The sequence below is a fragment of the Siniperca chuatsi genome, linkage group LG14, assembly GCF_020085105.1.
Source record: "Siniperca chuatsi isolate FFG_IHB_CAS linkage group LG14, ASM2008510v1, whole genome shotgun sequence".
Taxonomy (NCBI): Eukaryota; Metazoa; Chordata; class Actinopteri; order Centrarchiformes; family Sinipercidae; genus Siniperca; species Siniperca chuatsi.
The window spans coordinates 12,827,033-12,851,863 of NC_058055.1; the positions used below are offsets into that span (position 1 = coordinate 12,827,033).

The 24,831-nt window shown below is 40.2% G+C and overlaps 1 protein-coding gene across 8 annotated transcripts in view; it reads left to right on the forward strand.

Annotated features, from left to right (window-relative positions):
• nrxn2a (neurexin 2a) overlaps window positions 1-24,831 on the forward strand; it is a 115,859-nt gene that overhangs the window by 33,658 nt on the left and 57,370 nt on the right. For 5 of the 8 annotated variants that reach the window (XM_044223024.1, XM_044223025.1, XM_044223028.1 and 2 more), the window contains 9 exons: window positions 3,609-3,910; window positions 8,561-8,722; window positions 12,599-13,028; window positions 13,698-14,081; window positions 14,952-15,155; window positions 17,981-18,007; window positions 22,811-22,930; window positions 23,022-23,403; window positions 24,445-24,635. In XM_044223024.1, the coding sequence (XP_044078959.1) occupies window positions 3,609-3,910; window positions 8,561-8,722; window positions 12,599-13,028; window positions 13,698-14,081; window positions 14,952-15,155; window positions 17,981-18,007; window positions 22,811-22,930; window positions 23,022-23,403; window positions 24,445-24,635 (2,202 nt within the window). The remainder of the gene's footprint in view (window positions 1-3,608; window positions 3,911-8,560; window positions 8,723-12,598; window positions 13,029-13,697; window positions 14,082-14,951; window positions 15,156-17,980; window positions 18,008-22,810; window positions 22,931-23,021; window positions 23,404-24,444; window positions 24,636-24,831) is intronic. The other 3 variants (XM_044223026.1, XM_044223030.1, XM_044223031.1) reach the window with 1 other exon arrangement.

A 24,831-nucleotide genomic window follows, 5' to 3' on the forward strand; every position in this document is an offset into this window, starting at 1 on the left:
TTCCAAATCAAACATACACAACAGTTGTCACTCTCTGGGAAGAGTCTAGCAGTTTGTAAATGAATTAAAAGCTTTTCACACACTTCAGGAAATTCAGGAGTGGCTGCTTCTGTGTGTGCTTCAGTCCCAGAATGCTTTGCTACTGTGTACACGCAGATAGGCTGTGAATGGTGAGATTATTCAGGCACAGGTGTGGCTCACTGACCACCTAGAGTGCCAATGCACGTCTCTGCCTCCAGACCAGTGGTAAACTGCTGCCCCGCTATGCACATGCCCACACTGCCTGACTTAGGTTTAGGTGCAACCAGCCGACAACTGACTCCTCCGCCCCTGTGCAGGAGACGAAGTCAGCAACTGCCATCTGTGCCCCGGGCTGTTGGACCGCTTTGAAGTCAATCAGCTGTTAAGCTTAATATTAATAAGCAATCCATATGTTGGCATTTTTCATGTCGGTGCAGCCATTGCAGCATAGTGTAATTGTAACAGAGGCTGGAACAGGTAGTAGAAGCAGATAATGTGATGCCACTTGATGGCAAGACCCCCTCCCTCTACAGTGTTTGATGTGCATCATGCTGTGACAATTAGCAGCTAATGTATAGCTATGGGCAGTACCTTTACAGATAATACTTTTTGGACATGGGCATAAGGGCAGCAGTGGCTGCTATCAGCTATTTTAAAGTTAAATTGTCCAATGTTCAAGTGACACCCAGGATGCTGTTGCTCCCTCCATATTTTGTTGCTGCATGCTTCATTGGATTGGCCATGAGCAGCGCCCAAGGACTCACTAGTATCCTGAATTTAGAGGGACCTTTTATGGTTTCAAACCATGGGGTGCAAGGAGATAGGATGATGTATAGTAAGACAGAGACAGAGAGAGAGGGAGGGGTAGCAGCACAAAGCAGCAAGATGTGACAATGAGAAGAGAAGCAGGAGAGACATGTAGAGATTATTGGTGCTGCCATTATATTCTGCTGATCCTTCTTTTTCTGCTGAAATGGGCTTTCGGTGCAATTGTCTTATAACTGCAGCCAAGGTAGAAGGTTGATGGCTCTGTCCCCAGTCAGCTGCAACATGCATAGAGTGCTAAACTGCTCCAGCAGCATCTCTTAGCTGGTGTACTGACTGCAGCCAGTGTCTCTGATGGCATTTCCTCAGAGTTAGTGCCAAAGTCTATCTGGTGTCAGAGCAAACGCAGCCTGTATTGCCATTTTTATCCACAAGCTGTTAAACATTGTTGCTGCAGACAATGGGCCACCTCCTTGGTATAAGCAGGAGAGTAGAGATATGGCCCACCTTTCTTGCCACCCACACACTTCCATTGACCCTCAAAGACCTTCAATAGGACTTCAGGGTCATCTGCTAGTGACTAGTCTTCCTTATAGAAGGCTGGTAATGACAGAAAGATGATTGCACAGGATATGATGCAAATCCTCTTGTTATATGGACTGATCTCTCATGAGAAAACCTTTCTTAGATATTAGACTAAATGGTAGCTGGCTGCCTATCAACTGGACACGTAAGCACTGATGTTTTGCTAAATTAGACCACAACACTTCTAGTGTGGTGTCTCATAATAATTTTTTCTCAACCAGTATAAGTTGCCTTCAGTGTTCACTATATTAACTCTGCACCTGCACTTAGGTTTACATTTCACCCACAACATCAGTCAAATGCTGAACTTCACATTTAGGCTCAACAACACTAGCTTAACAAGCAGTAGTTGAGTAACTATGCTGCGCAAACAATAGAGACTAATGGGACCACTGATCCTGCCGGCTTAAATTGGCCCCAGAGTTCAGAAGCCGACATTTACTGTACAAGCAAACATAGGCTTAAGGGACAGCTTATCTGTCTAGCTTGAAACAGCTTGCTCAGTAGCTTCGAGGCTGTATCTTATAAACAAGCAAAGGAAGGGGTGTCTATACTGGCTTGAAACGGCCTATTCATGAGCTCAACAACTGTATTATACAATAGTAACATTACTTCTGTGGTTCAATGTAAAGCAATAACTAAATGCCCAAACCCTGAATTATGAAGTGAAATAGACTGTGTTTTATTATTCAGTATACAATAGGGCCAAGACAAATATCCCACAGGAGTAGCCTGCAAAATCACAATACAATATTTGACGCAAAGCTGTTTGACATTTTGCCACTGTACTGTCAAGTACAGTTTTCAAGAATTTGCTGCAACATACTGTAATTTGTACACGTTTTCGTGTGAATAAGGTTTCTATGTGTAAATCTATCTATCTATCTATCTATCTATCTATCTATCTATCTATCTACCTATCTATCTATCTATCTATCTATCTAGCTATCTAGCTATCTATCTATCTATGTACAAGGTATTGATTTTTATTCATTTATTCAAAATCTTGTCATTTTGTCAGTTATCATTCAGCTTACATTGGTAATTGTTAAATGAACTGTAATATCAAGAATGATTTTGTGTTATTTGTAGAGATGTTTGACCCCAAAGGTACTTTGAACCCTATCAGTGCATTAGTGCAGCTTGTAAAAAGTTATGTTGCTCAATTCCAAGAAACGACCAACATCTTCCTTCTGCTCTCGATAAACCTGAAAACTGCTTTCATTGGAACAGTTGAGGAAATTGTTTGAGCCATCAGATTTTACTGTACATTTAACATACTCATTTTAGATTCTTTGGACTGTGGGTGTGAATTAAATGTTTAACCAAGCTTGGCATATTTATATTGGCATTTTTAAAATGTCACTGTTGAATAAAGGATAAGGCTGGTGTTGTTCTATACTTTTCCTATTGTCAACAAACACCAAAACCAACAAGTCTCTCAGTACGTTACAACTTCCCTACCCTGACACTCAGCTCTGAGCTCAATTTTTCCTACTGAAGATGTAAATCTAAACGGGTCATGAATATATATTTTCATTTTTTAAAAAGGCCAAATAAACAGCTGGGCACTGTAGTTTTTAGCAAACTTAACTCTAATAGATGTCAGTTGGGTATTTGTTGCGGATTATTTTCAGTATTTGGTGTGCTAGTGAGTATTCACAGCAGCAGGTATGTGGGATCAACTCAAACTACAGTGCCCATGTTCATCATAATGAAGGAACATGTCACCCAGTGTAACACTGTGGCCCTCTGATGTGTTTTTATGGATGTCTGTGGAACAGAGGAATAAGCTACATTAGGCCTTGGCTACACACAGTACTTATTAGTAGGATAATTTTATTGCTGGTTTTTGGTCTTTTCATGGGATTTGCTAACAATAATAAAAATACAGAATATCACCCAACTTATCCTTTAATGTGCAAACAACATGCAGAATCATGTGATCTCCCATTGACTGTACCTTTGTCCTTCAGATTGTACAGTGATTTTGTAGCATATGTGAATAACTCCACAGATACGTACATGGTCTGTTCAAGTTCATTTTGGTGATAGTAAAAAGTATTTGTCGAATGATGTACTGTATATTTTCTACTCATTTTAGTCTTGTTTCCCTCACCAAAGCCCTACCTATCTTAACATGTCACTAAAGTAGTGAATATACTGTGCAGTAGAAATATCAAACTTAAGCCTGATGACTGAAACAACTATCTAAGATGCTTCTCCTCCCCTCTTAGGGCAGGAGGAGTCAGTGGCCACCTTCAAAGGCAATGAGTTCTTCAGCTACAACCTGTCCCAGACTCCCATTCAGAGCAGTTTGGATGAGATCACGCTGTCCTTCCGTACCCTGCAGAGGAATGGCCTGCTGCTTCACACAGGGAGGTCAGCTGACTATGTCAACTTGTCCCTGAGGAATGGAGCTCTGTGGCTGGTCATCAACCTGGGCTCTGGTGCTTTCGAGGCCCTTGTGGAACCTGCCAGTGGGAAGTTCAATGACTATGTCTGGCATGATGTTCGAGTGACACGCAACCGCCGCCAGGTGCGTATACATCCACAGCCTGTGACTGCAGAAAGGGTCTAAAATCATGTATGTCGCAGAAAAATCAATCATTGTATACAGTATAGTCATCTTATACTGTAGTTGAAGGTGTATCTGTCAGGTACACTTAATAAATACGTAATTATCTTTAACATTTGGATCAGATTCTTATGTGGTCCAGGTAATACCAGTCCAATGCTAATAGGGCTTAGGTAGGCCTAATATAATTAGGATAAAGTCCATTGTCAGTGTAAACACTAACAAATACTGTGTCGTTTTCTGTTGAGTTTGATATTGCTGCTCTGTGGTGCCCCAGTAGTTCACCTGGCTGAGACCTTACCACAGCAGCGCTGGTTCGATTCCAACCCGGCGCCCTTTGCTGCATGTCATCCCCTCTCTCCCGCCTTTCCTGTCTCTATCTACAGCTGTCACTGTCCAATAAAAGCAAAAATGCCAAAAATATAAACAACAATATTTCTTCTCAGCTGGACTCCTGATATCCTTTGTTCCACATTCTGATAGATATTACAAGCTCATATTAGGTCATTGCCCTCTTTCTCATGAAATAGATTGCTTTGGTGGAGTCCTTTTATAATAAGGCAACTTGCGTTTTTCTGCACCCACAAGATTGCTGTAAAGGTCTTTTTACCTTACTGAAAAAAAGACTCAACTTATACAGCAATATCCATCATATTCATGTAGCCTATCCTGCAGTATAGATGAAATCTCTGCAGCCTGGTCTTTTTTCTACCTTTACAGAACAATAATTGTCATACAGATTTTCAGATTTTGACAAACTCCACTTAAACAAAAAGACCAAAACAGATTTTTGTGGCTGCAGCCACCGATGCAACAGCAATATCAGAGAGGTCATGCAAGAAAGAACAGAGCTTTTATATAATGAATACAGCCATTGTATGTGTCCGACATTGTACTGCTGTACATACTGTACTGTACTCCAGCTAAGGACAGCTGGGCACTGACGTTTCATATTCATTAATGTTTTCCACTGGACAAAGCACAGTGCTGAATTCCCAAACTAATTTACAGACTGCCAGGATGTGTCTGTTACATTAAATGTTACCCTGCTGGCACTCTTATTTGACTGCAGTCATTCCATAATTCATACATACATACCTTAAAGCTCCACTGATCAATGTTGTTTATATTAACACTGAATATATGTATAATGTAAAAAGTGTAATGTGAAAGGGGTTGCTTGCAGCGATAAACCCACAGATAATTACCCAGTTTTTTAAAAGCTCGAACATTTTGTCAGGTATCAACTGACAAATGTAGTTAAACACAACTGCAAATACTAATGTTCCTCTTTTTCTGGTGTGTAAACAATTGTTTGCTAACACTTAAGCTATAACAACTTGTCTGTCAGCTTGTAGTATTGTATTCGTGCAACTTTAAACCTGGAATAACTGGGGGGTTTTGGCCACTTGGGGGCAGCTGAAACAAGTTGTGAACACAGCATTGACATTTTATCACCTGTTAAGTTGATATTGCAAAGATGTTAACAAAGAGTTGCTAATTTACACATTTAGCAGTTACAAAGCAACATTATTATTCCTTTGGAGTTGTGTTTGTGGCCACCTGGCAAATAGAAGTCCAATATTCATTCTCTTTTAGCTCTGTTTTAGCTCTGATAAAAACATCTGGCTCTTTAGCACTAGCTAGTCAACTGTGTCTGTCTGCCATTTGGTGATGAGCCGGTGTACAACAGTTTTCACTGAAAACAGCAAACATTTTGGCCACTAATATCAGTTCTAGCAAAACGTACATCCACTGTAAGCCAGTGCTCTCAAAATCTTTTTTAAGCACAGCTGATATGTTCCGACTTATTTTTTTGACATCTTCAGCAGATGTACCTGATGATACCAATGTTAAAATGCTATAGCTGTGCTTACTAAATATTGCTGGAGCATTTACTCGGTGTGTCGCCACATTTTCTAGAATTGCTTTTGTCTTTTGTGCTTTAATCTGCCAATGTGCTTGGCACATATTGGGAAATGTGTACAATATATTGAGGCATGAATTGTATTGACTCAAGCAGAGCTCCTTTGAGCTGAGGTACAACATAATATTCTTACCTTCAAAGTCCATTTAAAAAATCTGCAGGAGATACGTCACACCATTGAGTCCAACAAGATCCCTGTGGATCATTTCTAGCACAATACTGAAACCTTAAGGAAATTGGGCTTCGAAAGGCAAAAGGGGTCCAAGCATTTTTTGTGCCAAATAAAGTAATCATTTAGTCAGTTTACCTGAACCATAACTAAACAGAACATGTTTCTCTACAATGTGCTTTGCTATGTGCAATGCATTTAAATGTTTGATTTCTTTGCTAAAGTAGGACTCGTGTTGTATCTAACGCCCTCATCATCACCAATATATTCTGAATCTGTCACATTAATATGCATATAAAGTTGCATCCTCCTCCACATCTATTTCCTTACCCTGGCTTCCAGAAGAGCGGCAATTCAATGCTTACAACGTCACTTATGCTTTTAGCCATGCATTTGATCCCTGGGTAAATTGCTTTCCCCTCAGATAAGTTACCTCACTGACATGTCGATAGGGAGAACTGTAACTCCCGAGAGAGTGCTGGTGGAAACATTTTATTTGATCCGGTGGTGCTTTTCAGGGTAGAATTCCTTCTATAACTATCTCCCTATCCATCTGTCTTTTCTTTTACTGTCGTGGGTAAACTGATTGGTGCTCATTCTCTCTCCTTTTCTGACCCTTAGTCATGATGCATTCACTTATTTCTGGGTCTGTACAGACCACACTCACACACAACACACTAACATGCACACACATTATTTGTTGTTGTTCCTCCCAAACAATGCTCTCAATCCTCACTGCAACTCTTGAGCTCCACTAACAGTCATAAATATATGTTTCACTTTAGTCAGTTCAGTGTAACACTAGCTGTGTAGAAATCCTGGAGAAATTATTATGAAAGATCAGTCTCAAAGTGTATCAACCAGGACTGGAGCCTGAATGCTATCCTGCTGTGTGCATGTAATTAATGATGTTTTTGCCTTCAATAATTATCTTTGAACCATTCATCCCACACTTCTGATTTTGAAATGCAAATGTAAAGTAACTATCTGGGGAGTAATACCCATTATTAGAAATTGGTCATGCTTTTCTAGACGTTGTGGAGCGAAAGAGAGAGCATCAAGTTTCTTGATGTGCATGCAGTATCATCAACCCACAGTCAAGCCCTGCCATTGTCCACTGTCTAGGCCAAAGATACTGAAGGCTTCACCACTAGATAGACAGAAATCAATATCTGCCAGTAGCAGAGAATGGTGAGGCAGGACCTGACACCTGAACACACCATGTCAGGTCAATCTTTTTGTCTCTTATCCTCTTGCTTTCAACATAACAGTGATTTTACAAAATAGACACCACAGATTTCACAAAGTTAAATTCTCAAGATACAATTTAAAGACTTTACCTTTTAAAAACCTGATCGCTTGATCATAGGTCCCACATTTTAAATGATTTGCTTTGTGTCTGCTTACTGAGACCTGGCTGGGTGATTATGATCAATTTAGTACTCTTATCTACTTAAGTCAAGGTCTGTTGGGTCTGGTGGTGGTGGTGGTAGTGGAGTTGTTATCCATACTCGAGTCCAGAAATGTAGCTCAGTGTCTCCTTCATCTTTGTCATCCTTCTCTTTTAATAGAAATCATCCCATTATTATCTGTAATGTTGTTCCCTAAACATATACATGTTGCAAGTGCTTAAATGCTCATGTTTCTCTGTGAAATATCAAAATAAAATAAAAAGATTAATCTAAATCATACGCTATCAATCGTGTAGAATATAAGACTAAATTGTGCAACTGAGAGAGCAGTTTCCTCTCCCTTCCATATGAATTGGTCTCTGATATTTTACAAACTTCCACCCAAGCCCTGCATTTATAAAGTGATTGTAATTGACCTGAAACTTAGAACAATTAGTTGAAATTTTGAACATGAATGTCCCCTGTCATGTTGAATCTGTCATGTTTCATGTTTGACCTCAAATCTAAGGATCCCAGGCAGCAAAACAAAGAACTATTAGCTTTTAGTCTTTCCTGAAAATTTTCACCCACAAAAAAATCGTATTTGTTTTCACTTTCCCAAAGTGGGAGTTGTTACATTTGTGCACATGTTAACTGTAAGCTTATTGTCATGGCAACAGGCATATCTTTTTTTCTCCTATAGCCCTATTCAGTAATTCATTTCCTGTCTCTGTGTATTGATGAGACTGATATGAGAATAATCTTGTTTTGTTGCTGCCACTATACAAGTAACGTAGCTTTCCATCTTGATATCTTTAATCTCAAATTAATTGAGTATGCTGTAGCATTCATATTGCTTTGGAGCAAAAATATCAGTGGAAGGAACATTTATGCTATATTGACGCCACTGCAATCCTGCTAATATATCAGAAACAGGGATCAGCTGAGATTAGTGAACCCTTCAAAGCTGTTCTTGTAATTGCCTTCAATATCCAACATTAAGACAAGCTCAACTAGAATCAAGAAATGAAGCATGAAATAATTAGGCCAGTTCTTTCTGTCTGACTTAAAATCTCTCCATGTCTTTGTCATTTACCTTCCTCCTCCCCCAACGGCTCCTCTAGGTGACGATCTTGGTGGATGGGATTCTCACCACCACCGGCTACACTCAGGAGGACTACACCATGCTGGGCTCTGATGATCTCTTCTACATAGGGGGCAGCCTAAACACAGCTGACCTGCCAGGCTCCCCAGTCAGCAACAACTTTATGGGCTGTCTGAAAGATGTGAGTACAGCTTGACCTCGGTCCCAGCAGAGGACTGAAATACTATCCCACCCTCCTTATCACTACCCCTTCCTATGTTCTGCGTATAGAAAATCACCCCTCACATTTGTATCGATTCTCCTGTTGTAGGGTGTTTGAAGGAGAAACACTTAGCTGAGAGGCTGCGCTGTGCAGAGTATATGCATGTATAGATTCCTGCGGGAATCCCTTTCATAACGTAGCACTAATATACATAAGAAACAGATGCATCTTATCCTGTTCATTCCTGAAACACAGTCTGAACTCAGTTTTCATCACTATTTCCAAATTTTTAAAAATGTTTAACTCTGTACCTGTCATATTGATTATCTTGAGCAAGCAAGTTAAGATCATGTACTCAGCATTAGAATTAGTATAGACAAAGCAGTGAATTATGAGTAAATGCCCAATTTCAGCCTGGTCTTAACATTTTTTAATGAAGTAAGTAATCTCATAAAAAGCAAATGACATGCTATGTGCATTAAAAGTTAGAGAAATGTACCAAGGAAGGAGACATGACTAAAACAGACAGTAGTTTGAATTAAAATAGTGAAGTGGAAAGTAGCATAAGCGCCAGGGTGGCAGGTGGGTGTATATATATTTTCTTGGGGTCAATACCCACCTCAAACAAATGAGTTTTCTTCTGTCAGAGACAGTTACCAAAAAGAATATAAGACCATTTATTCCATAAATGCTTATAAACTGTTATTAGGCTCTGCTCTTGATCCCCATTAAATTCAGCTGCATGGGATTCAGCTGGGAGTACAATGCACCAAGGACAGAACAGACACATCACTTAGATATGTGATACACAAAATGCACAGGGCAAATAGAGTAGAAATAACCTGACTAAGCTAGTAACAGCAGCGGCAAGTTGGAGCAAAGAATAACGAGCACCAGCTTCCTTATGTGTGAGAGTGACAGCTTGGCAGATTATAAAGACTGTCATATTGTCTTGTAAAAAGTAGATTGATGACTTGTTTAAATATTGTTGGAGACAGTGTGACTTCAATGCTCTGCCAGAACTAACCTGAAAATATTTCTTTTTCCGTTTAAATTTGCCTAATTGGAATCCAGTCGAAAAAGCAATTTCATTTGCCAAGTCCTGACCACAAAGGATCCAGTTTGTATCATGACAGAATGTATTTATGGCGGAGAACTGAAATCTTCAGAGTGATGTATTTGTGTCCACAACAAGTAATCTGTGCTTCAAAGTTCAGTCCCATCGCACAAATTATGGACAAATCAAATGTAAGTACAGCCTCAGAGAGCCACTAGCATGTTGTTTAAATATGTTTTAGTTTAGTTTTAGTTATTACTTTTCATTTTGAATCTCATAGTCCAAACACTCTGCAGATATGTAATTTTGCCGATTAAACAGTAGTTTAGACACATTTAAAATTAATGTGTATTTGTTATAGTATTGGTAGTATTTGTTAATAAAGTACATAACATCAAGATCTTAAAGCACTCAAGCGTTAACTGGATTATTTTTAAATGAAGTGTCGACATAACTAATCTGCAGTGTGAATACACTGAAATGAAAATGAGATGTTATTTATGGACAGGTTATTGTCCCAGCACCGCTGCCAATGCTGCAACCTCCGCTCTGTGGGTGGTGTTGCTGGTGGTGGTGTTTAGACCTACTACTGCTGTGCGTAGTCACACAGATGCACTGTAGGCATGCAGGGAGAGTATGACTCTGTGATAAAGAGTCATGAGGATGGGATGACAAACCAGTAATGAGGGTGAGTGGTGGCAGAGGCAGGTTCAGAGATGGGTCAGTCCAAGCCAGAGCTCTGAGTTTGGTGATGAACTAGAGGAACAAAGCTCTGTGGTGAATGGGAAGAATTCACGCATAAATATTCATCTTAATCCATGTGGGAAAGAAAAGTGAGCAGTGACTAAAACATTTATTGTATAAGCAGCGGGTCTATTTAGGGGGATATCTGTCTTATTTTATTGAATGTCGAAGGTTTGGGGCCATGACTAATCTCTCTAGAGGTTACATTATAATAGATGTGAGTGCTACTGGGTAGAGGCCTTCAGGTTCATCAGGTACAGGAAAAATAATGGCCCCTTTCAGACGAATGTCACGACTACAACAACTAGCAAGGAGAGATGAGAGAGTCACCAGCTTATTGGTTTGTAGTATGTGTGCCCACAGGATATCCCACACCGCATGATTAGGTTCCTCTACTTTAATGCTTCAAAGATTGTACCTGATTTGGTTATGAAGAATGTGCTCACACAGCTGTTAGCAGCAGAGAAGGTCCTCATTCTCAGACTGTTGTTATTCTTCCCCACTTGAGCATGAAAGACACAAGGGCTTTGTCAGTCGAAACTAGAAGAGTTTTATTCTTGTGTTTTGGGATAGTCTGTAATCCTTCTCACATACAACAGGCGTCTGAATTGGTGAAATAGGATTCCACTTCCTGTATTGTCCTTTGGCTTATAAAATAGCCCAGCAGAGGTCACAGTGTGCTTTTTTGTAGCCATCTACACATGTCTGTTAGATGTGGTGTTCCTAGTTGTAAACAGTTTCTGTATCTAACTGCTATAACGCACTGTTCCCACTTTGTATAAGTCACTGTCTTGACTGACCGTCTTCCCATTTAAAACTTGCCTGTTACACTCATTTCTCGATGGTCAGTTTCACCATCTGATTTCGCTGTTTAATTAGTCACACTGAGGCAGTGCGAAGTGTGATATTGGCTCAAATTGCCTCTCAGCTCGGCTGTTAGTCCTCTGTGCAGTGTGGTGTGTCACCTCAGGCAGTGGCTGGTTGCAGAGTGATGTGGCAGATAACAGTGGGCTCCGGGTGACTTACAATTGATACAAAATGAGACAAGGATTGTTGTGTCCTGCTGTGCATATTGATGAACCCAGAATGAAAGTAGAAAATAATACAATAACAGTACAAAGAAGCCCTCACAGGCATTCTCTCAAAGTATGCTTACAGTTTAAACAGGGTTTTGTATATCTTGTATAAGCAAATATCCTAAAAAAAAGTTTCTGTATTTCTCTCTGTTTCCTGTGGTTGATCTAAACTATCCAATCAATAGCCAGACATTCCTTAAAGACAGAGGGAGGTCTAAGTTTATGCCATCTTACATTTACCAAAAATCTTTAAACAATAAATTGTGTGCTTGTAAAGGGTCGAGTCCATGTCTCTCCCACTCATCATCTCTGCTTGGACTTGATCCTTTTCAGTTTACTTAGTATAAACGCGCATAATTGTTTGTCATTGTGTAGGTGCTATGTCTGGGAATCTTCCACTCCGAATTTTGAAGATTATTCTACCGTCAGACCTATTGTTCGTTCCTGAGTGAGTCAGCTAAATGGCTGAAATGTAAATGTTTGCATTTGCATCAAAATCTAAATGCACTTCTCTGCTTTTGCTGCCTTTTTGTTTTATTATAACAATTTTGTAGTTAATGAATAAATTGTATGGTAAGCCTGAAACCATCCAGATCACAAACCAGACAGATTTGGTGTGGTGAGGAAGAATCTCTGGTCTCACAAATTGAAAAACAGTCAGCTTTTGAGTACCAGTAAAATACAATGTGTTGAGTTCTACATGCTTCCTCCATCTCTGCATGGATACACAGCACGAGTCAGGAATTAATGCATCAAGTTGTTCCACATCTAATTACAGATGCCAGTTTCTTTGACACAACTCTGGAAATGAAATGAAATCCAAGTTCTGAGTTCAGGGATTATTCGACGTGTTTTCTGCTGAATGCTGCTGTGTCACATCGATTCTACTATTTATTGATGAGTAATGTTCAACCTTTGCACTGAATTTATTGCTGTCTCCAGCTGTCATCTCACCACGACATCTCTCTCATTTATTAGGTGGTCTACAAGAATAATGAGTTTAGACTGGAACTGTCACGGCTGGCTGAACAGCGAGACCCTAAGATCAGTATCCATGGTGACCTGATATTCATCTGCGAGAATGTGGAAGCGCTGGAGCCGGTCACCTTCGACACGCCGTCTGCCTACTTGACATTGCCCAGGTGGAACACAAAGAAGACGGGCGCCATATCTTTTGACTTTCGCACCACAGAGCCCAGCGGCCTGCTGTTATTCAGCCACGGCAGCCTTCAGGGTATGCAGCCCGACAGGAAGCCCAGGGCTGACTTCTTCGCCATAGAGCTGCTGGATGGATTTCTCTACCTGGTCATGGATATGGGCTCTGGCAGCATCAAGATGAAAGCCAGTAACAAGAGGCTCGATGATGGCGAGTGGTGCCACGTGGACTTCCAGAGGAAAGGGCGCAATGGTAAGAGAATTATGTGCATTTGTAAAGGCAGGGGAAGCATTCTGCTTCTGTTACTCTGTATCTCCAGTTTGAGATGTGGAGTAGAAAATGTTCCAAGCTGTGAAATCGCCATATGCCAGCATGGGTACAGTCACATCGACATGCTCTTGCTTTTTATTCACTGCGGTGAAACATGCATGCATATTAGATTTTAATTACAATGATATTTTAGTTGCTATAATCTATGTATGACATTTTGAAATCTGTGTTAACCTATTTCGCAAGTGGCCAATTATACAGTCACTCACTTATTAGTACAATCCAAATGTCTGCCTTATTAGTACAAACCAGAAAAATACACACAGTTCCTTCACTGTTTCTTCCTTCACACTTCTATTAATACATTTCCTTCCTTCTCAAACAAGGTCAGATTTGTCATTTATAATTCTTCACTTTTCCAGAGCAGGTTTTAGTTTTAGCTTCTGCTTTTGCTCACAAAATAAACTCCTAAGGACTGGCAGTACAGTTTCCTAATTAACATGCACTTTTTTTAAGACAAGCAAAGAATAGTGCCCACTTCCTCAATCTCACAGTTTGTTCTCACTTCTCACTTAGCACATCCCACACACACCTGTCTTCATTTTCTCCAACAAAAACATTGTATAAGTTGACTCACTGCCTGCCCTACAGGCTTTGTCTCCGTGAACAGCCAGAGCATCCCCTTTTCCGCTAATGAAGGCAGTGAGATCCTTGACCTAGATGGGGACATGTATCTTGGAGGTTTACCTGAGGATCGCCAAACCATCATGCTCCCCCCTGAGGTATGGACGGCCTCCCTCAGCCTTGGCTACGTGGGCTGTGTGAGGGACCTCTTTATTGACGGACAGAGCCGTAACCTGTGGAGGCTGGCTGAGGTTCAGAGCGCCACAGGTGTCAGCAGCTTCTGCACCAGAGAGACTCACGTCAGGTGTGCCAGAGACACATGTGCCAACGGTGGACACTGCAAAGAAGGCTGGAATCGCCACATTTGTGACTGCAACAGTACTGGCTACCTAGGTCCCAGCTGTGAGAAAGGTATAGGGTTTCTGAGACGGATGGTGGTGGATGGGGAGGATAAGTGATTTTTAAATTGCTGCTGCAAAGCTTTTAACACACTTTGGCTGGTATTTTATTTATTAACTTGCTGTGTAGTGGCTGGACAGTGCCTGCACAGATGGAAAAAATATAGATACAAAGAAAATTCATTATCAGGCCTTAATGTTCAGGCCTCTTAAACAATAATAATTTAATTTGTAATTGCAGTATGCTTATCTACATACTGTATAATATCATATCTATTCAAATGAGAGCTGTGCTCCCACCTTAAAATAACTCTCCACATCTACAATGCAGTCTAGTTGACAACGAAAGGACAAAAGAAAATTTTGCTTTTTTTCATTTAAGCCATTCAAAAGTACATTACAGTTTTCCTACAGTATAGTGATTAATTAATGAATTGTCAGTATCATGAGGTTGCCAGTGTTATGAGTGTTTCATTAGAAATGCAGTGCTACTTCGGTAGAGTGATTCGGCCTGAATCACTCTGCATTTCCCAGGCAGATGGTTTTCTCACAGAGAGGCCAAATTACGCAGATCCATTGGCAGCTAACAGTATGAGGGATATATGAAAATCCCCTTTGTATTGCACTATGATGGGTATAAATCCTCCAGAAATTTGATTGCTACTGCAATCTCGCCGCTGTCTTCGTATGCTCCAGGCTTTTTCTGCCATCTGGTGCGACTGATGAAAACTGCAATCTAAAATTATATCATGCAGTGCCTGAGATAAGCTCAAATAGAATTCAGGTTTCATTCCGTAAATGCCACTTTGTGTTTTTAATTTAGTGTTGTGATTCCTTCTGGGGTTCAGCATCTGCTAACACTTTCTCTTCCTGAAATCCGTAGAGGCCACCATGGTGAGCTATGATGGCAGCATGTATCTGAAGGTGGTGCTGCCAAGGACGATACACACTGAGGCTGAGGATGTGTCCCTCCGCTTCATGTCCCAGAGGGCCTTTGGGCTGCTGATGGCCACCACCTCTCAGCAGTCAGCGGACACCCTGCGTCTGGAGCTGGACGGAGGCAGAGTGAAACTCACTGTGAACCTGGGTAATGCTGCTGCGACAAATGCGAGCAGATAATACCAGTTGACCTTTCAGGACGTGTCACCTAGCTAGAGTTCTGATGATATCAGTTTTGTCTCAAACTCTCCCATACCCATCCTCATACACAATAACTACAGTTGCTTAAAAAAAGATAAACACATCCCTTGATTCTTTTGCATGTTGCTTGAGTTTATTTGCAGTTTTTCCTGTGGTGGTTGTGTCAGATTAATCCAGTGTAGTTTTATTTAACTAGAGATTTGTGAATTAAATTATGAATGGTCAGTTTCAAATCAAAGTAATAACATAATAAAATGAGACGGTGTAGTCCCTCATTCGTCCAGGAGTGTTCTATCGTAGAAAAGGTTTCAGTCGTAGTCATCTGGACACTGTTTTCAGAATCAAGACGTTTCGGCTCCCATCCAGAAGTCATTCTCAATTGTGAAAAAAATCACATGAGAAAAATCACCTATCACATGCTAATCAGGCACTTAACAGTGATGAAGTAGATGCAGCCAGAGAACAATAGGCCTGATTACTGATCACTGGGCCATCTTGAAACTATTAGGTCAGTTTCAGGTGAAACTAGCTATTAACAGATACTCAGGCAGATTCCCTCCTGAGGGCAGGGCTTATGTAACTCAGATTAGCTTAAATTTCCAGTTCCCGTCCAATTTTTTTCACAATTGAGAATGACTTCCGGATGGGAGCCGAAACGTCTTGATTCTGAAAACAGTGTCCAGATGACTACGACTGAAACCTTTTCTACAACATAATAAAATGCGGATGACATTTTTCAATTGGATTTTAGAAAAAGATCACTTGGAATTTAAAAGTGGTTCATCTATGGATGGGATTTAAAGGAATAGTTCAGTCTTGGCTTCATATCTGCTATACAGATATGACAGTGGTATTGGTCTTCTCATCTAACTAACCACCAAGAAGTGTATTTCCCAAGACTTTTACCAGAATTTTTTTTAAATTTTGAAGTAAAATGGAAAAGCTAAGGTAAAACTCGATTAAATGTTTTTCCAGGGTTTTTTTTTGTTTGTTTTGTTTTGGGTTTTTTTACATCTTTGCCTTTATTGGAAAGCTCGCAGAATAGAGGCAGACAGGAAACATGGGGAGAGAGGGAGGGGTATGACATGCAACAAAGGTTCCCGGCCCTATATGGTATGCACCTTAACCATTCGGCTAGGTAAGGGGTTTAATGCCTTTTTAAGCAACTGTAGGTGTGTATTTATTCTGCCCTCTCTCTCTCTCTCTCTCTCTCTCTCTCTCTCTCGCTCTCTCTCTCTCGGTTTATCCAGTGGTCAGGTTCCATCTGACCATCTCGGCTCTTTCAGCCCTTCAATGGCTTGTCTGCAGTTCAAGGAGAAGGCAGTCAGAGACCAGATCCGTCATTATGCTGAGATATGACCACTTAGACTGCTCACGCCGTAGATGTGACCATTGTAGTTCCCTCCCCTCACATTTACTGGCTTGTCCAGTTTAGATTCACTTCACTGAACAGAGGGTGCCAGTGATGGACACACACACACACACACACACACACACACACACACACATCCACCTGCAGAGGAAAGTCACCCTGGTCTCTGGCTGTCTGTATCCACTGCTCTGTGATGGTTGACAGCTTGAGAGCACCCCTCAGCCACATGACTTTAACCAATATATTTACATACAGTTGGATAAATTGATTTCATTATTCAGAACATGCAAATGATGAGTGGGTGAATCAAAAATGTGAATATTGCACATGGATTTAGAAGATATTATCAGTTGTAGACATGAGAAAATATTAGCAAAGCATCCCATTTGCGCTGTTGTTGTTTTTTTCACAGTGTAAGGTTCATTGTGGCTACAGGTTGTGCAAATCGCCCTTTTCCTCTGTATTTAACTTGGAAAATATATTAGCATCAGGCCTGCAGAACAAGCAGCATTTCTTTTAACGGCAGTTTGAGTTTAAGAGTGAAGACAGATCAAGCGTTGGGCTTTTGAGTAGAGGTGCATTGGTACAGTAGGTCAAATTTTCCAAACCTGCCAAGTATGATACCCCTAAACTTATCAAATTACACATTCATGACCTTCTCAGTAGTATTGAGTGAAATGAATCAATAACATTAATGTCACAATCAATCACTTTTGAAAGCATGCAGGAAACACACGCAAAGATATACAAGAGGCGATATGTGTCAGAAGGGTCAGGAAACTAGTTGCAAACTCTGCATAATTCCAGTACCTGCTATAACTTGAGTGCTACTGTTCAGTAGCCACTCTCACCTGTTCTTTGAAGTGAAGTTATTATGCTCCTTTAGGTGACAGACTTTAAGATGGTTTATTCGGTTTCACATTTTCAAATCTTCAACTAAATCTAGCACGGGTTCCATTTTTGTTATCTGCTTTACCCCAAAGCACATGTCAGTAAAACTAGCAGTCGCGGTATCTGAAGCAGTCAAATTCATTTGGCGCTGCTGAACGTAAGCAGCCGCATCAGAGCCGATACAGATGCTAAAAATAATACTGGTGCACCTCTACTTTTATCGTCAATAAAGCTCTTATTGATCCCAACTTTGATCTGGTCTATTGTGCTTCCAGCGGTGTCAGACACATGCTGAGGTTCTCCTTTGACTCACTGTTCCTTTTCCTAATGTTATGTACACTACAGGGAGGAAAGTGGCGGTTTAGACTCTCGAGGCTGTCCCCGGATGGTGGGCTCTGAAAAGCACTGAACTGTCTGCAGAATGTACCTTTGAAGGATGTGAAATATTCTCCTCTTTTGTGCTGTTCTGTTTTCTTTTAATCTCACCATCTCACTCTCTCTCTCACCAGATTGTATCAGGATAGACTGTAATCTCAGTAAGTGTCTCCTATGATTGTTTACTGTACCATGATTTCGAGAGCATGCACTGTGGTATAATCACATGCCTCTTGCTCTATTCCTTTATGAAACAGAACATAATTCTGTATTCTGCCCCAAAATTCTCCCTGTTTACTGTTTATCCTACTCACAAGCATCATTACAAAGAAAAGACCAAGAATGAGACTTCACTGTGGCAAGCAGTTGTACGGTTGAATATAATTGGATCTTTTTGCTCCACACTCATGAAATCCATATTTTAGTACCAATTTAAATTAAACATTTTCTCATTATTGCAATGTAATAATGTTGTAATCTAATATAGCAAAATTTGACATACTGCTGTTGTGCTGCCAGTTAGTCTGTCATTCATTTGCCTGTGAATAATTTGCTCACATAGCTGATAATTGGGCACAATTCAAGTACAATCAGCAATTATCTGTAGTGAGAAAAGCAGCGCTCAGTCACAGTTTAGAAAAAATTGGGATTTTGTTACTGGGCAATCACACTGCATTTGCAGAGCTGAGATTGATTTAAAGGTTAGCTTGATATCTGATCAATAGATGAGTATGAGACAAACCTGTCAGCTGTCAAAAAGCATTGTTTTGCTGAAATGTTGAAACATATTAGAGAGATTACAGTTTGATGCAGCCAGTTCTCAAGATTTAAATTGTAAGAGGAATCCTGGACCAGATGCGTTATAAAATGCAGAATGAACAAACTGGATAAATAAAATACAATTATAACATGAAAAATGACTTGATATAAACTCTCAAGACAAGAGAAGAGCATCCATCAAATACATTTTCATGAACAATGGGCAAACATAATTCCATTGATTAAAAGGCAGATGAATGTCAAAGGCAGATCTTCCGCTGTATCAACAGAATTGATTTTCTGGTATTCTATACTCTTGTGAAATGGAGTGGTATTTTAGGTTGTACCGCGGCTATGTTGGAATGTAGATTGTTGCTCTCACCTGATAGCAAGAGAGAGCGGCAATTTAAGTTTTGGTTCAGACTACGGCGGTGTGGGAAATAGATAAAAGCTATTGCCAGTGGAGAGATGAACGGCTCTCTGATATAGATCATCCAATACAGAGGAGGCTTACGAATGTTTATAAAAGTTATCACTAAAATCGAGTGCCTGCTGAAAGCTTATTTCCACCCCTCGTGTACTGTATGAATAATTCCTGGATTCTCTAAAATATAACTGTTTATGTTCAATTTCTCAATGATTTGCAGAGCAGCCTGAATATAAGTCATTATATTGTATTTATGCTGACCTGAGATGAAAGGAATGCATAAACAACTGTTTATGTTCTCTCAAACATATTTTAACATTTAAGCATGCACAATAGAAAAATCAATAACCTGCAGTCAGTACTGTAATTTTGTCTCATATTAATCTATTGATCAGAGATGCTGATTTAATGGCTATACAGCTAAGAGGGACACCTTTACTGTTGCAACAGATTTAGGACACATGTACAAGCCTAAGCAACAGTCCATTATGTTGAATTGTTTTGAACTGATCAAGGTGAGTAGTATGTGTGCATTCATGGGTGTGTGGATGGTTGGACAGAAGTGTGGTGTGCATGTACTGTCTCTGTAAACCAGTTCAGTAACCCACCTGCAGAAGAGCAATTTAGAGCCATTTTTAAATAGTTCATTGCACTCAATAGAAAGTAAAATATGCAGATAAATAATTATGCAAATAGAAAAGAAAATATATTGAACATGGATTATTAAAAGAAAGGCTGTATCACATCAGATATCTGCAAAAGAACTGTCCCTCTCTACCAGCAGATGGCAATGTACCATCATGCACGGTCCACAGAAAAACTGTATGTGTGCCTCTGTGTGCAAAATGAATCGTCTTCCTGATCAATTACACTGTATGTATGCTATGCCAGTGACCTCTGAAGAGTTTAATAGTGCAGATGCAACGATGGATGGCTTGTTAATGGATTTTATGCTGGATAAAAGAAAATGGAGCCAAATTTTAAATTGCAGAATTATCTACCTAAATGATTTAAATGATCATCATTTAGTGAGCGCTATCATTGTGGGGAATTACAGTTTGCACCATAAACTCATTGTGAATTTTAAACATCCTTGTTTTGACTACTTAAAAGGATTATCTTACAGCGTGATTATAGGATGAAGAATTCAGATTTCTCAGGTGAGGTATTTCGCCAGTGTAGCTTATTTCTGACGGAATCAAAGAGACAGCCCATCTGTAGCAGCAGCTTGGAAGCTGTCAGTGGGAGGGTAATATAGTTGTAAGAATAAATGTTGCTGCAGTGCTCCTGATAAATTCTCTGGAATCTGGGGAATAATGGTACCCTATACACTTTTGAAATGATGCATTTGTTCTCCAAAATTACCATAACATGCTTTGATTAACACGCACATCCTGTCTTCAAAGTCTCAGCTCACTCATAATGCTGACCTGTATAACCGCACCATGCCTTTGAAGTTATCCTTGTTTAAAATCAAATTAAATTTTAACTGAGGATCAAACTAGACAAAATAGACCCTTTACGTGTGCGCCTTGTTCTGGAGCCTCTGGAAGATAAGCTTGTGAAGCGAAGGTACTTTCAAAGGGTTTACAGCCAGATGTCTGTGTGAATACATATTATATTCCACCATTTTACTACCCACTGTAGTGTTCGCGATAGATCACTACCACGGATATGAAACACAGACAAAATTCATTATGACCCCTCTTTAAAATCAAAGACTACTGAAACAAATACTATTAGTTGTATATGATTAAATGTTTTTATTAAATAAATACTCCACCAGATTTAGCATTGCACGATAGACAGTTTTACAAAAGAAAAGTTTTTTTTCTTCCACGCCTTCCTCTTCCTTGTCAAAACCTGGCACCTACATTACCCCCAATGCAACGTGACAACTGTTCGGTCGGAGATCTAGGTGTGTTATGCTAGTAGCGGCTAATGTAGCATCAGCCTCAAGCAGAGTTGAGGAGCGGGCTACAGAGGTCTGGTAAACTCACTTCTTTCTAACTTTCTAATCCCCCCCCCCCCGATTTATTTCATTTTCAAAGTTGTAGTCTTCAGCCCTAACCGACGCTGACTCAAGTGACATCACTCGAGGCTATTTATCTGACGTCACGTAGCTCCCTCTTTAACCACAAATGTTTTTTTTTCTCATACTTAGTAACGTTAGTACTCTCCAAGCCTTGAAACAGACTTTAATTTGTAAAATAGTTGGAGTTCCAACCATTTAATGTGTCTTTAATCTTCAAGTATCAATAAAACAAAATTGTGCTCAGTTAATATATAACTTAATACAATAAAACTAGGGCTGCACAATTAATCGCAATATTATCAAAATCGCAGTATAGCCAAGCGCAATATCCAAATCGCAGAAGCTGCAATTTTTTGATAAAGGTAAAATGTTTGACAAAACAGCATTATAATGAAATACTGTAGTGCTGCAGAGATGCCCTGGCCTACAAATCTTGTTCTCCGGATGTAAGAAGACATGTTTGTTTGGTACAGACCCCAACAAATGTCACATCATCATGATTCTAATAGTTTTTTCAGTGAAAATGAAAATTGTGATGCAAAAATGATTATTCCCACTAATTGTGAATCATATCACAATCGTTATATCTGTCAGAATGATCACAATATGATTTTTTTACGATATCATGCAGCCCTAAATAAAATAAAAGACAATACTTCACTTTCCTATTTTTCTATTTTTGGTATTAGGATGTTTGGGTTCAGACGCTGACATTAGATAGCAGGGAAGCTCCCCTCTGAGAAGTGCAGATAAGATGAATAGTCCCCACTATCCAGCACTCCACTAACTTATCTCCTCTTTCATTCAGCAAATCTTGTCCTACCTCTGTTTTTGTGAGATTTACAAGGTAAACATTTCTGTTTTAGTGTTGGACAGGATTCCGGCGAGTGGTTTGTTTTTCATTATCTAAGCCAATCCATCAAATATAGAGGGAGCAGGATTTGACGTGATTGATCTGTCTTGTGTGCTGTAGTCGATATTCTGCAGGTGGATGGTGGTATCATGCGGTGTGCTGTAAAGACACTTAATATGCAGCCCTGGACAAAGTCTCCAGTCGCAGTTTTATTTCCCTGAGGACAGTGAAGTGTTTGGAAACCAGTTGATGTTTTCCATTTATTGCCCTCTGTACGTCCCCTGTAATTCTCCTGCACCCTGAGCTCAATTAGACAGACAAACCCCTAAAGGCGCAGTCAGCTTAGGCATGGCCAATTAGTTTCCCAAGCGATGTCAGAACTCCTTTGAACTGCCGTGTCGGCCTGTTGCATAGGCACTGATTCGGGATGACGGTGCTGCAGTGGCAAGTCTCTGCACTGTGACCTATTTTGAAACCAGCAAAAGCAGCAGAGTGGATAGTGCAGAAATTCTGAAACATAAAGCTGCACGTTTGAGCCAAGCCTCTAGATAATACCTACCATGTTTCCCCAGTAGACATCAATTAAAAGACCCTACAAAGAGGAAGCATGCCTCATGCTGTTTCAGTACAGAAATCAATTTACACATGTCCTTCAGAATTGGAGCTGCTACTGCGGTTTCTTTCATTCCTCCTTTAACTGTGTATTGAGTGACTGCAAATTACTGGTTGGAGGTACATGTTTTTGGCTGTATGTGTGTGAGTGATTCTGTAAGTAAATGGATGTATGCACCCTAAGTAGAGAGTGCTTGTCATCTTGAGAGCTTCATGTGGAAAGAGTGTATACTGAGGTGATGTGGTATGATAGTCACTTGACACTTTCCTCCTCTTAGGCAAGGGCCCAGAGATACTCCTGGTAGGCGAGAAGCTGAATGACAATGAGTGGCACACAGTGAAGGTGGTGCGGCGTGGGAAGAATTTGCAGCTCTCTGTGGACAATGTGACAGTGGAAGGTATAGTAAGGGCGAAGGAGCTGTGCTTGCTTACAAAGGTATAGATATTGAAAGGTATTTGCAATTTAAGTTGCGTTTTTTGTTCCTTTAGGCCAGATGACCGGCGCCCACACTCGTCTGGAGTTTAATAACATTGAGACGGGGATCATGACAGAGCGGCGTTTCATCTCTGTGATGCCTTCCAACTTCATCGGCCATCTGCAAGCTCTCTCCTTGAACGGGATGCTCTACCTGGACCAGTGCAAGAACGGAGACATCTCCTACTGCGAGCTGAATGCTCGATTCGGCATGAGGCACATTGTGGCCAATCCTGTAACTTTTCTAACCCAAGCAAGCTACTTGGCCTTCTCCACCTTGCAGGCCTATGCCTCCATGCACCTTTTCTTCCAGTTCAAGACCACTAGTCCCGACGGCCTGATACTTTACAACTCTGGAGATGGTAGTGACTTCATCGTGGTGGAGCTGGTCAAAGGGTAAGTGCTGGGGTTTTAGGAGCTATAATCTACATACAGGCCTAGGCTGAGGAAAGATAGAAGGGGCTATTTGAGATGGGTACAAACTATTTATATATACCTAATTTTGTACTTGTATAGTTTTTTGTTTCAGTGCAGCAATATCTGTCTTGCAAAACTGAAGGCATATGAACAGTGCTTTTCTACTTTTTCTTGCGCTCAAAATTACCAAATCATGAACCAGTAGCCTGCAGCACCGTAGAGAGACACAAAATAGCTTTAAAATCATTTGTTTATTATAAATAATTTTGTTAAAGTGAGAGAAGCAGAGAGAGGAAGCATGTGTGTTAAAACGATAGCTGCTGTTACCAAAGCACCAGTGTCATTTCTCACACTCACATCTACTCAAGCACATTTGGCAGCAAATGTGTTCCAAATATTTTATTTATTGTAAATAATTGTTGTTACAGAGAGAATAGCAGAGAAAGGCTGTCCAAGAAGGCTGTTGCAAGCAAAGCAACAATTGTATCTTCCTACTGTCAAAGCTTGCACAGACTTTCTCACAGTAAGCAATTAGTCAGCAGGAGGCCGTGTTCAGCTCTGGAGCCTGCAGCAGAAGCTTGCAGAGACAACACAAACGAAAATGTCTTCCAACACTTCTGTCATAGTTTTCAGGCTGCTCAATGTTATGTGTGAAGTGTAGCAGCTTTGTCATGGATGTTGCTTAACTTTGATTCAAACAAGATTTAGTTTTTGACAGTGCACTGTCTGCTGATCAAATTTAATATCAACATGATGGTATGCCTTGAGCATTACTGTATGTGCTTACATATATTCACTGTTTGAACGTCAATAAAGCTCTTGAACATTTCTGACTTTGAGCCCCCTCTGTGGTAGTATCATAAAAGAGACTGGAAGATCATGCCCTCAGAATAACTTGAAACATGCTATAATCACATAACAGTCCTACACATAATGGTGTAGAATTATTTAATCACCTAAAACTGGAGAAATGATACTAAATAAGAAATACTGAATGTAAACATCTGCATTGTCTTGTAGGTACATTCATTATGTTTTTGACTTGGGAAATGGGCCGTCACTAATGAAGGGAAACTCAGACAAGCCACTCAATGACAACCAGTGGCACAATGTGGTGATCTCCCGTGACAACAACAACGTGCACATCCTCAAGATTGATTACCGCACTGTCACCCAGCACGCCAATGGAGCCCGCAACCTGGATTTAAAAGGTAACTTATCTGAACACTCAAAAGCATTTTATTAGAAGACACAGTGAATACTTGCTGCAGGTACTAACACAGAGCATTCAGTGTTCATGTTCGTTCTGTCAGATTCACTGCATTATCTTTCACAGTTTTGTGTTATTTTTTTATTTTATTGAAGGTGATCATTACAATATTTAATGATGAAATATGAATTGTTATG